This window comes from Danio rerio, chromosome 13 (assembly GCF_049306965.1).
Source record: "Danio rerio strain Tuebingen ecotype United States chromosome 13, GRCz12tu, whole genome shotgun sequence".
In the NCBI taxonomy this organism is placed as follows: Eukaryota; Metazoa; Chordata; class Actinopteri; order Cypriniformes; family Danionidae; genus Danio; species Danio rerio.
The window spans coordinates 44,841,459-44,858,819 of NC_133188.1; the positions used below are offsets into that span (position 1 = coordinate 44,841,459).

Below are 17,361 nucleotides of genomic sequence, written 5' to 3' on the forward strand. Positions count from 1 at the left end.
ATGCAGTGCGCTCAACCTGACCTTCAATTTACAGTGTATCTGCCAACATCCTATTTTTTTCCCCCATAACTTGATCGGACTGCAAACACTTAAGAACAGGCTTTACAAACTTATTGACCCATGAATTTTCATCACTTTTTCAGTAAATCATGATCTGTGGATAAGTGTTATTGCTTTATAGCACAAATTCATTAAAATCGATAAAAGAAAATAATAAAACGTATAATAAAAAAAGAATAATATAATGATAAAAATCTATTTATCTATCTGTCTGTCTGTCTGTCTATTTATATATGTGTTTGTTTTCTTTCTTTCTTTCTTTCTTTCTTTCTTTCTTTCTTTCTTTCATTTGTCCATCAACCCTGCTTTTGTCAATCCATCTATACATTTTTGTCCATTCATCTATCCTCCATTTGTTTCTTCCATCCATCCATCCATCCCTCCATCCATCCATCTCTTTCATCGTCCGTCCGTCCATCCATCCATCCATCCATCCATCCTTCCATCCACCCATACATTTCTTTTACTCATCCATCAATCCATTTTTGTCCATCCATCCATCCATCCATCCATCCATCCATTCGCCCACCCACCTACACATCCATCCATCTTTTTCATCCATCCATATTTTACATGCATTCTCCATTTCTTTTCTCCATTCATACATCCATCTCTTTTGCCCAATCCTCCATCCATCCATCCATCCATTTCTTTCAAAAATCTGTCCATTCATCCATCCATCCATTTCTTTCAAAAATCTGTCCATCCATCCATCCATCCATCCATCTATCTATTTCTTTTGTCCATCCATCCATCCATCCATCCGTCCACCCTCCCACACACCCACCTATCCATCAATCCATCCATCTTTTTCATCCATTTATATATAACATGCATTATCTATTTATTTTCTCCATTCATACATCCATCTGTTTTGCCCAATCATCGATCCATCCATCCATTTCTTTCATAAATCTGTCCATTCATCTATCCATTCATCCATCCCTCCATCCATCCATCCATCTATCCATCCTTTACTTTTTTCCAACGTTTTCATCCATATATCTTTTTCATCCATCCATCTATTACATACATTCTCCATTTCTTTCCTCTATTCATACATCCATCTGTTTTGCCCATCCATCCATCCATCCATCCATCCATCCATCCATCCATCCATCCATTTCTTTCCTACATTCGTCCATTCATCCATTTCACCCATTTATTTCTTTTGTCCATCCATCCGTCCATCCATCCATGCATCCTTCCTTCCATCCATCCATCTATTTCCTTTTTCCATCCATTCATCTATCTATCCATCCATTTTTTTTGGATGAAAGAAATAAATGTAAACAATATTTGATCAATATTAATAATTTAAGCTTCAAAAAGCATGCAGAAATATCGCTTACATTTATAAAAATAAATTGAACTTTACATGATATATTATTTTTGTATTAAAAAAAAAAAACCTATTAATTAGGCCCTGAACTGAAAATATTTTAAAAAAAATTAAATTTACATGTTTTGCATGACCACTTATAAATAACATTGGGGGAAAATTAAATTAGGCAATATTCCAAAGTCAGTGTGTACCTGCAGGTTGAGCAGTATGGCTCCTATCCTCATGGCCTCGCTGATCTCCAGGTTGTAGGTCTGTAAGGGGAATCGTGGAGGACTCTGATTGTTGGGTGGCAGAACTTCTATGTAAACCGTAGTAATGGAGCTCCTTCACACATAAAGAAAGAATAAGAAATAAAGACACATGCAAAAGCTGAGAGCAGAATATGATGTAATGTGTTCGTATCTGACCTCCTCTCAGTGTCAGGAGCATTGTCTGCAGCTCTTACGGTCAGTGCGTATGAACGGCCGACAGTCAGCATGACCCCTGGTGCTAAAGTGATTCGTCCTGTACGGTTGTTGATGATGAAATCCCCGTGATCTCCAGCCAGTATGGCATATGTGATGAGGCCGTTTAAACCAGCGTCAGCGTCCTGAGCCATCAGCTAAAGAACAAACACAGACAGTTAATCATTTATTGTAGCCTGTTTTATTGTCTCTGTGTATGACGTTATAGTTTTTAATGGTGCTTAATAGCATTGTATTCATTCATCTAATGTGTTTATGAGTGATCGATCCATTTAAAATGACTAAATCAAAAAAGTACTGTATAACATTGAAAAAAAATTCAAACATAAAATTTAATGCAATTTCCATGACTTGTTTTGGTTTATATAACAGTTTTGTCTGGTTCTCGAGTCTGATTGGCTGATAGCCGTGTGATATCAGAACTCGTACAGCTTCTTCAGTCTTGTGTATTACTCCACTCACATAGAGTGACAGCAGATCAATAAACTCACTACAGTTTGACAAATATTGCAGCAGTTGGACAACATAATGTACTTTTGAGGTTTTCTTAGGTAAGAATGTAGTTGGTTTGATTGCAGCTATGGCAGTTTATTTATAAGGATAGTGGCTATTTTAAATATTTTTAATTTTGGAGATTCAGCGCGTCGGTGGACAGTTATGACTATAAAAAAATTATAAAACTACAAACTGTTGCACATTTTTGTGTTGTCAACATGCTTGTGTTTATTTAGTTCCTATTGGTGTGTATGAGCCATTGTGTGCAATGCTTGTATATTTAGAACCACCTCTGAGGATAGTGCGAATTACGAGTCAATGTAATTTTGGGGATAACTGGCTTAAAAGATAGGAAACCCCTACTATACTCCATTTAAAAGCAAGACACTAAGCTTTTTTTGCACTGCAACTAATGATAAACAGTAAAAAAAAAAAAAAAAAAAAACTATCAAGAATGCATGATTATAGGATGTAAAGGCTTTGCAAAGAAAAAGTCATTATAATGGAAGTCAATAGGGCAAAAACAGCCACCAACATAACGAAAGGGTAGTTCATTTGCACAGAGTGTATTGTTAAGTTTAAAATAGTCAAGCATTTTCCCAAAAAAATATGTCAAAATACGATTTTTCACCAAAAAGCATTTCATTTGCTGAAACACAGAGAAAGCTGTGGCCAAAATCCAATTCTATTTTTTGTACCTCTTTCACATGGTCCTTTAAACAGAGTGTGAAGAGGAAGGGCTTCAAAATTTACCTCTAAAAAATAGGACAGCACTACAGCACCTGCACACGTCATCATATGTCATCGAGATCTCTTGCTTCATAAGAGATCAGATGATCGCGACTGCTGTAGTGATTCCAGTTGAGTTATTTTTGGTATTTATCTCCAGGAAATTGCTGAAGGCATATATCATGTTATCATAACAATATGATGCGCCAATAGGATATTAACTGTACTGCGCATTTACACAGTGGCCATATTCATCTATGTAAACACACAAAAAACAACATTAACATTTTAGCAGACACTGTTAAAAGCTCATTTCCAGTCACTAGACTTTACTGACAGGGTATTCCAGTGTCATCGAGTGTCAGAATGTTGTGGGACAACTATACAGTAGTTATTATTCGGGATTATAGATAGCGAAATCTAGTGTTTTTATTTTAGTGTTTGTTTTTTTACCATGATGGTAAAACAAGAACGCTGTTATGAATGTATTAAAAAAAGTGTTCATTTGGTGTAAAAATTTGCAATAATGACAAAAAAATACTAATTTGTGCATCGCCTGACTTCCGAGTGCAGCCACTCTGCTGTTGTAGATGGTCTATCTTGTCTTCGTAAAAGTGTAATGTTGTTTTGCAGTTCCCGGCCACTGTACCTTCCCTTTAGCCCTATGCCTTCAAGCTAAAGTGAATTGGGACAGGTAAGTGTTAAGGGTAGAATTGGGATTGGGCCTAAGCTTCAAAACTAGGGCTGAGCAGTATATCGGGTTCTGGGGATATGTCAATATGATTCCCCAACAGTATTAACCAATATAATTCATATCAATATAGTTTGAGGCCACACGTGCGCTTTCTGCGCGAAACAGACCACTCCAAGGTAGCACATGAGCTCCACTTGCACAAATGTATAATATTTGTTCAAAATCAATGAATCATTCAAGAATGACCCATCACTAGATGTGACATGGAGGTAGGAACATGCAGTGCCGGTGTTGTATCTAAATCTGGCTGCCCGGACAATTCTGACTCCCCTCTGATTCCTGTGCATGTCACACAGCTCCTGCAGCTGTCACAGCGGTTTATCAGAAACCATTTATCGATCATTTCTTCCATAAATGACAGTAAGAATGACCGTAGAAGCCTTGTCAAATTGACAAGCAGCACCTGAATGTGTTCAAAAGAATTAAAAATGTCAAAATAGGAAGAATTTATAGCGCATTTCGAAAGTGAAGCCACCTCATACTCATTGATTATAAGTTCAGCATTTATTACACGCCGGTCTCTTCTTTACATTTATGTTATAACTCATTAACTCTGCGTTCTGCTCTGTTATAATTTGCTTATTAATAATGCTTATTTATGTGCTTAACCAGCATTTCATCACAGTACTCTGAAACAATTTCATTACTTTTCATTTCTATAGTCTATTTGTTTTCATCTCTAATATTTAATATTTTGTAAAATAAGTTTAGTCAAAAAAAAAAAAAAAATGAAAAAGTGTAGGATTTTTTGCATGGAGTGAACGACTTCTCTTTAGATATCCTGGATATGTGCACTGTTTAATAATTGTGCACAATACATACATAAAACAACATATAGAGCTGATTTAATTGTTTATAAACCACACAACTGTGGTATACAGGATTACTTATAACAACACTGTAATTGTGAGATAAAATATTGTGTTTCATATTTACAATCAATGTGGTTCTTTTCTATCATACAATATTTTTTTGTTGTGTTACTATTTAAGTGTGCTCCTTTTTTGCTCTGACAATATAGCTCTGTTTTCTGTGGTTCTGTTTACTTTGTTATTTGCACAACAGCACAGTAGTGCTGTGTATAGTGTTAAGCAGGAAAAAAACCCTGTACTGTATTTATTTATCAAAGATTTTGTTTGTAATTTGAAATCTTGTGCAACATTTAGTTTTAAACAGGAGAAAAACCTGTACTGCGTTTTATTCATCAAAGATTTTGTGCCGCTGTTTATTTGTAAACAGGGAAGGAAACCCCTGTGTTTGTATTATATTTAGCTCTAAAAAATGTTTAATAAAGTTTTAATAAAGGCTTTAACTCTCAAGTAACCATTTATGGTAAAATACCGGATATATCGTCATTCCTCCTAAAAATACCAGGATATAATATTTTGGCCATATCGCCCAGCCCAACTTAAAACCACCACAAAGTGGATGAAAACATCCTTAACAGCACACAAGGGTAAAAAAAATTAGGGAAGTCTATGTTAAGTATTTCTTCTTTACCACGTTGATTTCTCATAATATGTACAGAAGCGGTATTAGTTCTACTAGCTCAACTTTTTTTTTTTCCAACTCTACACTCATTACCTTAAATCAACCATAACAGCAAATCCATCCATCTCTCCTCATTAAAATGCAGATTAGACTCTTGGCATTAATGAGGTTTAAAAGCAGCGTAATATGATTATTTGAGATAAACTCTCAAACACAAAGGTACAGATCAAAGACTAAACACCGCTGATTAGGTTCAAAGACGCGCATTTAGATGTAAACACTTAACTCCGAACGTTACCATCTTTAAAAAGCACCGGGGCAATAAATACACCCTAAGGGTAATTCATTCAAAGTCCTGCTAATAGGAAAGCGCCACCTCCATCCGCGGCGCTCATTATTGAGTAAAACTCTCCAGAAGCAGTGATCCGTAGCGCCGTGCCTTTAGCTGCTTTGGAGTGCTGAGGTAAGGGGAAAAAAATTCACACACACACACGCTCGTACTCACACTCGAGGGCAGCAAATATGGCTTATAAAACACATCCAAGTGGCCCGGCTGCCCTCGCTGTGACCTGTGACCTCATTTCAGGAGCATCCGGGCGGCTTGTTATTTAAAGAGAAACTACAGGCCTTCGTGTGTCTGACTTTTCTTTGAATTGTGACCCCGTCGTGACGGAACGAGACAAACACAGGCGGAGCAGAACATGAGCGGAGTGCAAAAATAAAGCTGAAGCTATCATTACTGAGAGAAAGAGAGAGAAAGAATATGCCACAGCCTGAGGGACAGAGAGGCACATATTATGTTCACTTTATGTCAATTTGTCCCACTTTTATTCAGCCCACCAAGCCCCTTTTACAATGCAGATGAGTATTGTTGTCATCTATATTTTAAAGTGATGGTTTACCCGAAAATGAAAACTCTGTCATCGTCACTGGGTGCTTTTAAAACTAATTAAAAGGCTTATTTTTATATAATAATATTTATTTATATAATAAATACCAAACTTATAATTAATAGTATGAGGTGGTTTCACTTTCGAAATGCGCTATAAATTCATCCTATTTTGACATTTTTAATTCTTTTGAACACATTCAGGTGCTGCTTGTCAATTTGACAAGGCTTCTTAGTTCATTCTTACTGTCAATTAGGGAAGAAATGATTGATAAATGGTTTCTGATAAACCGCTGTGACAGCTGCAGGAGCTGTGTGACGTGCACAGGAGTCAGAGGGGAGTCAGAATTGCCCAGGCAGTCAGATTTAGATACAACACCAGCACTGCATGTTCTTATTTTATAGCTTTAAGTTTGAGGCATGCTTGTTATTGTACTCTATAGTTATTTTTTTATTTATTTTTTAATAGTTTTTTTTATTTTTATTGTGAAGCCTCTTAGGATCAGCTACGGTGTTGTGTTAAAATGATGCTTTATAAATTACGCTGTTGAACACACACAAAAAAAAGGATATTTTGAAAAATTCTGGTTGCTGGGACCTACTGATTTCCATAAATATATATATATATATATATATATATATATATATATATATATATATATATATATATATATATATATATATATATATATATATATATATATATATGTATATATATATATATTCTTTTTTTCTTAGTATGTGTTGCAGAATTAAAGATTGATCAAAGGTTTACGAGAACTGAAAGACTACAGTGCTTTACGTCTTCTACGTGAATTTCCAACTAAAAACGAAAAAAAAAGGTGGCATTATTAGTTGGCAAAAATTGATCGCGCTGGATCAGTATGTCATGTGTCGGAGAGTGGTCGTCCAGGCTACTGTTGAAAATATCACCACTGTCCATGACATGGTACTGAGCCAAGAAGATGCACCACACACCCATTGCACTGTCCAAAAGATTGCAAACTAGGTAAGGTGGAAATCATATACATATCTACTAATTTGTTAAAAATGATTTAATTTGCCATCTAATTACAAAGTATATTTAAAGTTGGAGGTATTTTCACAAAGTTCTAACAGAATTCATTTCGCTTAGATATTTTTGAGACACAGTGTATATATATTGAATGATTTAGTCAGTGTATGGGTGTTTCCCAGTGTTGGGTTGCGTTTGGAAGGGCATCCGCTGCATAATCATATGCCAGAGTAATTGCCGGTTCATTCTGCTGTGGCAACCACTGATAAATAAAGAACTAAGCCGAAGGATTGTAAGTGAGTGATTCAGTCAGCTTGGTTAAAGATGTAAACAGATCGCAGTATGACTCGGTGCAGTTTGCCACTTGAGTTCATTAGCTGCGCTTCATATGATCCAGCTCCTCCAAATGTTGCGTTATTGCCTGCTCTCTCTACTGTGCTCATTTAGCTCAATGTCTGTTTGTGTCTGTTTCATTTTCAATACATTTGTTATTCAATTCATCCGGAAAAAAAACCCTTCTAGACTCACTGTTGTATCAACTTCAGTAATTTGACTAGAATCCTCAGTTAATGAAACAAACATGGCACGGAGTTCATTTCACACTATAAATCACATTTGAAGCTGTAATAAAGTCTCGGTTGTGTCCTCACCTGCAGGACGGTCTCTCCAGGCAGCATGTTAGTGAAGATCTCCACACTGTACGACACCTGAGCGAAGGTGGGTGTGTTGTCGTTCGCGTCGATGACCAGGATGTCCACCGTCACGGGTCTGCTTTGCTGAACACCATCAGTCGCCACCAGCTTTCAGAAGACAAAAGAAAAACAAGCACATTGGTAATTATACAGTACATCACCGATGACAACATTTACATTCATTTAGCAGACGATTTTGTCCAAAGCGACTTACAACTGAGGAGGCATTCAGTGATTTAACAGGAGGCAATACACACAGGAAGTGCTCAGTAAACCAAGGAACTATTTGTTCTCAGTGAATTAAGTGCTAGAGTTTGGGGAAGGGTGTTTTATTATTATTATTATTATTTTATTTTTATTTTTATTTTTTTAACAGAGCTCATTCATAAATGCACAATGTTAATTGTTTTAGGAATGTTGAGTTAGGTAATGTGCAAAACTGGTGCAAATGTCGAATAAAATGACAGAGAGATGAAATAGTGTGTTTTCTACAGGTGGTTTGTCAGGCCCACGTACCTGTGTGAAACACAGAATTGCATAGTTTTTTTCAGGTTGTCATGTTCCTTTTAAAATAAGTGAATTCATCAAGTGTTTTTTTATGCTTGAAAAAAAAAAAAACGAAAAAATATCACACAATATTACACATAAAAATTATAGAAAATACACTTCTTAAAATTAAATAATAGATATTTAAACAAAGTCTGACAATATTATACATAATAATAATATTAATAATATTAATAATAATAATAATAATAATAATAATAATAATAATAATAATAATCTGACAACTTCTACAGAACTGTATTCAAAATCAAGACAAATATAAACAGAAATAATATTAGTTCCCTCTTTGGCTTTTTAAAGTGAAAAAAAATCTACATAAGATGTTAAAAAATAAATGAATGAGCAAGCACTTCAATCACTTAATAATTGCTTAAGGTACTTTATATTACTTTTTTAAAATAACAAAATAACTAATAATTAGTGTTGGACAAAGATTAACCACATCCAAAATAAACTTTTTTTTTTTTACATTAGACATGTATGTACATATGTATTATGTATATGTGATACATACACACACAAACACACCCACACATAAAAATAAAGCTATGCAAAGATATCTAAAATATAAATAAACATTTTCTAGAAAGTAGAATAGAATAGAATAGAATAGAAGGCTTTTCCTAAATATTAATTAGCCTACACACACAGTTCAGTCCTGCATCCTCTCCTTGTAAGTTCAGACTTCGCAAGTTTGATATGGCAAACAGACTCCCGAGGACATGTCCGGTAAATCTTTAAAGGGAACAGTGTACTTTATAACCTCATTCACTTCATCCTGGCTACGTTGTCTCACTATATTTTAATAATAAAATGAAAACATGATATAAGAAACTGTCATTTTCATTTTGATAATAACAACTTAACAGACAGCAGAAATGTTAAGGTGTTGTGCAGCATATATGAGTTTCACCTTTGCAAAATACAAAACAAACCGTCTCTTTTGCTGAATATCAGTGTTAATAATCAATAATGGCCATTATAACACTATAATGTACAATAAGTTTATACATTATAGAAAATAAAGGCAAGCAATCAGTCAATATGTGTGTGGTTCCATTAATTATTAACTTATCTTTGTGCTCAACCAAAACACGTTACCTGAGAACAAGTAATCGATTCAAAAGACCAAACTCAGGGAATATGTCGTTAGATATAGACAAGATATTATATATCACGTTTAACAAATATAGTGAGATATCCAGTGGGAGATCCTTGATGAACACTCCGAGCACAGCTCTCATCTGGACAGATATGCTGCAGCGCATGCCAGAGTGTGTGTGTGGTCACGTGATGTGCGTTTTTAGCATTTTGGTAGATGGAGAGCTGTTCAGAAACGCTGGGTGAAACGCTAGTGTGGACGCGGATCGTTTTCATTCTACAACGCACAAGTGTAAATGGGGCTTTAGACCCTTAAAGAGTGTATTATGTCACATTAAGCTGTAAAGAAGTGTCTTGAAGAATATCTAGTCAAATATTTTTTTCTGTCATCATGGCAAAGATAAAATAAATCATTATAGACCTGGTTATTTTTTTATTATTACTTATTTACATTTACATTTACATTTAGTCATTTAGCAGACGCTTTTATCCAAAGCGACTTACAAATGAGGACAAGGAAGCAATTTACACAACCAAGAGCAACAATGAATAAGTGCTATAGGCAAGTTTCAGGTCTGTAAAGTCTAAGAAGGGAAGTATTAGTAGTATTAGTAGGAGCAAGAAGGAGCAAGGCCAGAAGTCACTTTGTAGGCAAACATCACAGCTTTGAATTTGATGCGAGCAGCAACTGGCAGCCAGTGCAAACGGACTAGCAGCGGAGTGACATGTGCTTGTTTAGGTTCATTGAAGACCACTCGTGCTGCTGCATTCTGGAGCAGTTGAAGAGGCTTGATAGAGTTAGCTGGAAGCCCAGCTAGTAGAGAGTTGCAGTAATCCAGTTTGAAGAGAACAAGAGCTTGAACAAGGAGTTGAGCTGCATGTTCAGATAAGAAGGGTCGGATCTTTCTGATGTTATAGAGTGTGAATCTGCACGATCGAGCAGTTCTAGAAATGTGGTCAGAGAAGTTTAGTTGGTCATCAATCGTTACTCCAAGGCTGAAGATGATGATCTTTCATCCAGTGTGAAATATCCAACAGGCAAGCTGAGATGCGAGCTGGAACTAAGGGATCATCAGGATGAAAAGAGAGGTATAGCTGGGTATCATCAGCATAGCAGTGGTAGGAGAATCCATGTCTCTGGATGACTGGTCCTAGAGATGATGTGTAGATGGAGAAGAGAAGTGGCCCAAGAACAGAGCCTTGAGGTACCCCAGTGTTTAGATGCTGTAGGTTGGACACCTCTCCCCTCCAAGACACCCTGAATGACCTCAGGGTCATTCAAATATTCTTGTGCTAATTAGAATGTTTTATAATAAAAAAGCAAACAAAAAAAAAATCAGACATACTTTGCATTTTACTGGAAAATCAAGAAAATGACAAATGAAGTGTTAAAATGAATGTGTGCGCAGTTTGCTGCCATAATTAAACCTGCTAATTTAAAATCTATTTCTATGGTGCAACTTAATCCATTATACGTTCTTTTTATTTTTTTTTTATGCATTTTTAACCATGAAAACGATATTAAAATGAGTGTTTTGTGCTGTGTACTGCTTAAGTATATCCTGCTGATTCGATTTCATCAGTATCTGACATATAGCACAGCGTGCCAACACTTCATACAACAAATTCTCAGTATTAAGGGACAGCTTACAAATGTTATCGGCTAAAAGTGCCACAGCAAACATTTGTCCAGAGTCTCCCACTGCGCTCCTTTTCAAAGGCAGTGGAAATGCTGAGCCAGCAGCCGTGGGTTACTCTGTTGTTCCTCGCCTTGCATTTCCATGAGCTTTTCCCCCCAGAGGATCCAGCTAGTAAATGTGGATCAAAGCCCTGCGGTTCCTCAGTTTGAGCAGGAGAACAGAGCTTTTGCATACGTAAACAGTGCGCTTGGAGAACAAGGAGCTCGCTTTGTATCCAGGTGGACTTCTCATGTGTGCCAGGCTCCTATTAGACACTCTGTTATTGACCTCATGCTGGATTTAACCTGAATGACCACTTAGATGTTGGAGCATGTGAGATCTTTCATTTGCTTTACTGTCTAGAGCTGATTAACAAATTTCTGGTTCAAGCAGTTGGATATAGGATGTTTCAGCTGGAGGGATTTTGCTATGGAATAGTAGAAGGATTGTGGGGATATTCCTTCATTCATTCATTTTCCTTCGGCTTGGTCCCTTATTTATCAAGGGGTTGCCACAGCGGAATGAACCTCCAACTATTCCGGCATATGTTTTACGCAGAAAATGCCCATCCAGCCTCAACCCAGTCCTGCGAAACATCCATATACACTTAAATTCACACATAAACCATAGCCAATTTATTTAATCAAATTCACCTCTATTGATCATGTCTTTAGACTGTGGGAGAAATCAGAGCACCTGGAGGAAACCCACGTGAACATGGGGAGAACATGCAAACTCCAAACACCAACTAGCCCAGCCGGGACTCAAAGCAGTGACTTTCTTGCTGTGAAGTGAAAAAAAAAACATGTCTCTGTGGTCTGTTTTATTAAAAGGGTCATGAAATGAGAAACCCAAATTTCTTTAATTGACATCTGAGAGCTCGAAGTACTATAAAAACATCCTAACCATCCCCATATCATAACTGGCTTCATCACTGTAGAGATGTGGAGATTCCCCCCAATGTACAAAGTGATTTGAGGGTACAGAAAATCGCTATAAGAATGTAAAGAATTATTATTAATTATTATGTTTTTTTATGTAAGCATTTACTTTATGAGTGTACATCACTAGAACAGCACAAAAATAAATAAATAAATAAATAAATAAATAAATAAATAAATAAATAAATAAATAAATAAAATAAAAAACTGAGGTGATTCTTGACCCCTTTAATTAAAAAAAAAATCTGATGTGAATATTAATGCATACAAAGTATGGCAATTACACTATTACTAGTACTTCTACAACTGCAAAATATAAATAAATAAAAATAATAATGCAATATCTTATTTTCATCATCATAATATTAGTATTATTAATTTATAAAAAGCAAAAAATATATATAAATAAATAATAAAATTAATCAATTCAATTATTTAAAATTATTTAAATTAAAATTAAATAAGAGTGTCACGGTGGCGCATCGGTAGCACGATTGCTGGCGAAAGTCGCTGGTTCAAGACCCATCTGGGTCAGTAGGCATTTCTGTGTGGAGATTGCATGTTCTCCCCCAATTGGCAAGGGCTTCCTCTGGGTGCTCCGGTTCCCTTCACCGTCCAAAGACATGCGGTACAGGTGAATTGAATAAGCTAATTTGGCAGTAGTGTATGTGTGAATGAGAGTGTATGAGTGTTTCCTAGTGTTGGGCTGCCGCTGGAAGGGTATCTGCTGCATAAAACAAATGCTGGAAAAGTTGACGATTCATTCCACTGTGGCAACCCCTGATTAACAAAGGGATTAAGCCAAAAAGAAAATAATTGAATGAAAAATAAATAAAATTGATTAATAAAAATAAATGCAAAAAAGTGAATTTAAAACAAAATTAAAAGTTTAAAAAATGTTAATCCATTAACCAATTAAACAACCTGCAATAGAAATAATGAAAAAAATGTATGAATCAATGTACTGTATATACAGTGTATGTAATTAAAATAATATATTCAAATCAGTTTTTTCAAGCAATACATTCTAGGTAAAATGTACTTCATTTTTATGGTTTTACTTGCAGTAAGTTCAGCTCTACGATAAACTTTTCAGCTGTCCATCAGTTTCAGAATTCCTTTGAAAATGCTGTGAAAGTATTTGGTATTAGTCATCTCGACATGGCACATATTCAATCAAGCATAATCAAAAGTCAGATAACTGTACAGCAATAAAGAGAAACCAAACCGACAGAATAAAGTTCATGACAGCATGAAAGTCTGTGTCATCTGATCAAAAAACTTCACTCTTCACTTAAAAAATCTTACACCAAAACTCAGAGAGAGTAAAAAAAACATCTCAGAAGTGCTTAGAAAATTGCAGCTCTGTTTCTGTCATTTCTAAAGCAGCGTTACCCGGTTTCCCCTCTCGCTGTGCATGGCCCTAATGGATAGTGAATAAGCAATGAAACTAAAACATTGAATAAACAAAACAACAAGGCATAAAAGACACGCACTCAGAAAAACACATGTATTAGACGCTCCCAAAGGAAAACTCTTACATAACTCAGAATGTCTGGCTGAAATCTCCTCTCAAACTCACTGAGATGCCTATGTGAGATTCCTGACAAACAGGAGACTCCAGAATCTGTGTCCATTTGCTCTTCATTTAATGTGTTTGCTGTCGAGAAGAAACAACTTAGACATTAAAGAGATTTAAGCTTCGATTTTTCTTTGCAGCCGGCTGTGCTGAATGAGAACGCGGGGATCAGAGGATGAGGGGAAGGGGAAAAGGTTTCTGTCAGGAGAATCGTGATGGGAATTCAGTCTGTGGCCTGTCAGAGGATCAACTGTCCAGCAGAACCCCTGAGACGAGCCGCGTGTGAATGATGTGACTGCTCACGGCCAGAAAGAACACAACGCATGAACAATTCACCCCTCGCTCTGAAAGCAGACCTTTAAGACCATTCTGTCACCACTGACTTCACATTCTTGAGCCTGAGGGTCCCTGGTAACTGTTCAATTTCGGTTTAGAGAAGAGAGCAGCTCAAACATTCTGCTTAATATCTTTGTTTTGTGTTTTTCATGCTTAATTAATAAAAGATACTTAGGTTGGTTTGACTTTATAAACACATCTCCTCCTCAAGCTACAACCACCAAACCTGGCTCAGACATTCAGACTAATCTGAACTTACTGTATATGGAACATTTGCTTTTCAAAACCCAGCAGTTAGCATAGGGCATGTTAACAATGCAAAGATCGCGATAGCAATATGCTAACCATTCCACGTTAAAAACATGTTAACGCATAAGAACATACTAAACATGCTGATTCATGCTAACAATATATTAGCAATGTTGTAAAAATATGATATGGATACCCATGTCAAAAATTAGCTAATGCATGTCAACAAGATGCTAAAACATTTGCCATCTACACACTAATACATGCTAATAACATGGTAGCCAATGTCATAAATTTAGCAATGTGTCAATTCACGCTAGCAACATGGTATTTCAGGTTAGCACTATGTTTTTTTCCCTCAAAGCTCACCAACTAACCTAAGAAATGCTAACAATATTTTAATAATATTTTAATCTTGCCACTAATAATCCAATTCATGCCAAAAATACAATAACCATACTATACTACATATAAACAGCATGCAAATCTATGCTAGCATTGTGCGAAATATGATAGCTGGCGATTCATTCCACTGTGGTGACCCCTCACAAATAAAAGACTAAGCTTAAGGAAAATTAATAAATATGCTGGTAAAACATGCTTCGATATGATCATTTACATTAGTAATTTGCTATCTTTGCTGGTTTTTGCTGATCGTATCCAGGTTATGAACAGTAAAGAACCAGTAAGAACCAGCAAACCAGCATCAAAACATACCTTACCAGCATAATCACTCATTTATTCATTTTCCATCAGCTTACTCCCTTATTTATTAAGGGTCGCCACAGTGAAATGAACCGCCAACTATTCTAGCATATGTTTTACATAGTTGATGCCCTTCCAGCCATAACTCAGTACTGGGAAACACCCATACACCCATTCACACACACACACACACACACACACACACACACACACACACACACACACACACACACACACACACACACACACACACACACACTTCACTACAGCCACATTTGTTTACCCAATTCACCTATAGCGCATGTCTTTGGACTGTGGGGGAAACACTGGGTCGAACCAGAAACCTTTTTACCAAGTAGCAAAGAATTCTGGCCCAGATTTGGCATAAAGCTGGTACAGCAGGCATACAGTATGTGGACCAAACATGGCCCTAGTTTGGCACAGCGGCACACATGATTTGGGCCAGATGTAAAATGTAGTATTTGGCCCAGATTTAAAACATTGACATGTGGGCCATTCGAGTTTGGGCAGTCTTGACCCACATTTAAAATACATAAAAATATTTTTTTATAAAAATAAATAAAAATAGTTCAAGCCCAGTTATGAGTTATTAACTTGGCTGATACATATCCCAGATATGGTGCATGTTTGGCCCTTGTCTGGAAGCCAGATTTGGTTCAGTCATGTACCGTAATTCACTGCTGCATGTGGGCCAAGCAAAACCTGATTGTGTGGGCCAGAGCTGGGCCAGAAAAATTTTGCTATGTGGGTTGCTGTGAGGCGATAGTGCTAACCACTGAGCTACCGTGTCGCCCCTTACCAGCATATGCTTTTTTTCAGCATGGTAGTAGCAGCCATTCAGAATGCATGTAGCATGTGTACATATAGCTTTCTTTCCACTTCACTTTTAGTTTAATTTAATTTTTTATTTATTTATTTATTTATTTGACATGGACATCACAATTACACTGGACAACCAAATGCATTTGTTTAAGTGTTTTAGCAAACTTGCTAATTTTCAACACCTGTCCACAGGAGGCTTAATATTGGCAAAATAGAAATATAATAAAACATACACAACAGTACAATTCTTTACATAAAATTACTGCAGGCAAAAGCAAAGGCGACATGATCCGACCAACTAACAGTAGACTATTTGTGCAAACACTGCTGTTTTGTTTTTAACCACTTTTTGAGAGCACTACTAAACATTTTTTTAAATTTGTTAAAATTTTATTTGTGCGAAGCTTTCTCAAGCTCACTTTTAAAATCCACATGTTTACTACGTTTACGACACGTTAAATCATGCAAACATGCTAATTCATTCTATCATTGTTGTAAACATTATAGTCACTAAATTGCCCGTAGTGTATTTGTGTGAATGAGTGTGTATGGATGGTTCCCAGTACTGGGTTTCAGCTGGAAGGGCATCCGTTGTGTAAAACATATGCTGGATAAGTTGGCGGTTCATTCCGCTGTGGCAACAGCTGATATATAAAGGGACTAAGCCAAAAGGAAAATGAATAAATGAATGAATGAATGATAGACACATGAGCATATGTGTTGTTTTTTTTTTACCAATGGGTCAATTTTAAAACAATGTCCTTCACATTAATGCAGCTTTAGATTACACACAATATTTAGTTTTATAAATATAAATATAAATTATAAAAGTTTTATGTTACAATGGTCATGATGTCAATCAGTTTTGATGTCTGCATTTATGTTGTTCATTTATTCATTTTCTATTTGGCTTAGTCCCTTTATTAATCTTGGGTCGCCACAGCGGAATGAACCCCCAACTTATGCAGCACATGTTTTACGCAGCAGATGCGCTTCCAGCTGCAACCCATACACTATAGACAATTTAGCCTATCCAATTCACCTGTACCGCATGTCTTTGGACTGTGCGGGAAACCAGGGCACCTGGCGGTAAGCTATGTGATTGCAGGGAGAACATGCAAACTCTACATAGAAATGCCATCTGACCCAGCCGAGGCTCGAAGCAGCGACCTTCTTGCTGTGAGGCGACAGCACTATCTACTGCGCCATCGCGTCACCCCAAATTCATGTTGTGTTTTGGACACAAACCATGTCAGATTAATTGTTCTTGTGTAATGTCATTGAGAAGGCGGATCAGCATAACAAATTTATCCACCTATTTTTTATGCAAATTTCATTCAGTCACATACTGTAAACACTGGATAGAAATGCCAATATGCGCATGAATTAAAATTCAGGCATTTAAACAAAACAACCATCAATCGAGC

The 17,361-nt window shown here is 36.4% G+C and overlaps 1 protein-coding gene across 30 annotated transcripts in view; it reads right to left on the reverse strand.

The window, feature by feature from the left end:
* The window catches only part of pcdh15a (protocadherin-related 15a), a 759,862-nt gene that overhangs the window by 194,950 nt on the left and 547,551 nt on the right, over positions 1-17,361 (reverse strand). For all 30 annotated transcript variants that reach the window (XR_012388492.1, XR_012388488.1, XR_012388474.1 and 27 more), the window contains 3 exon segments: positions 7,893-8,042; positions 1,813-2,006; positions 1,597-1,729 (listed from right to left, as the gene is read on the reverse strand). Coding sequence is in view for 3 of the 30 variants with exons in the window: in XM_017358710.4 (XP_017214199.1) it covers positions 1,597-1,729; positions 1,813-2,006; positions 7,893-8,042 (477 nt within the window). In the remaining 27 variants the exon portion in view is untranslated.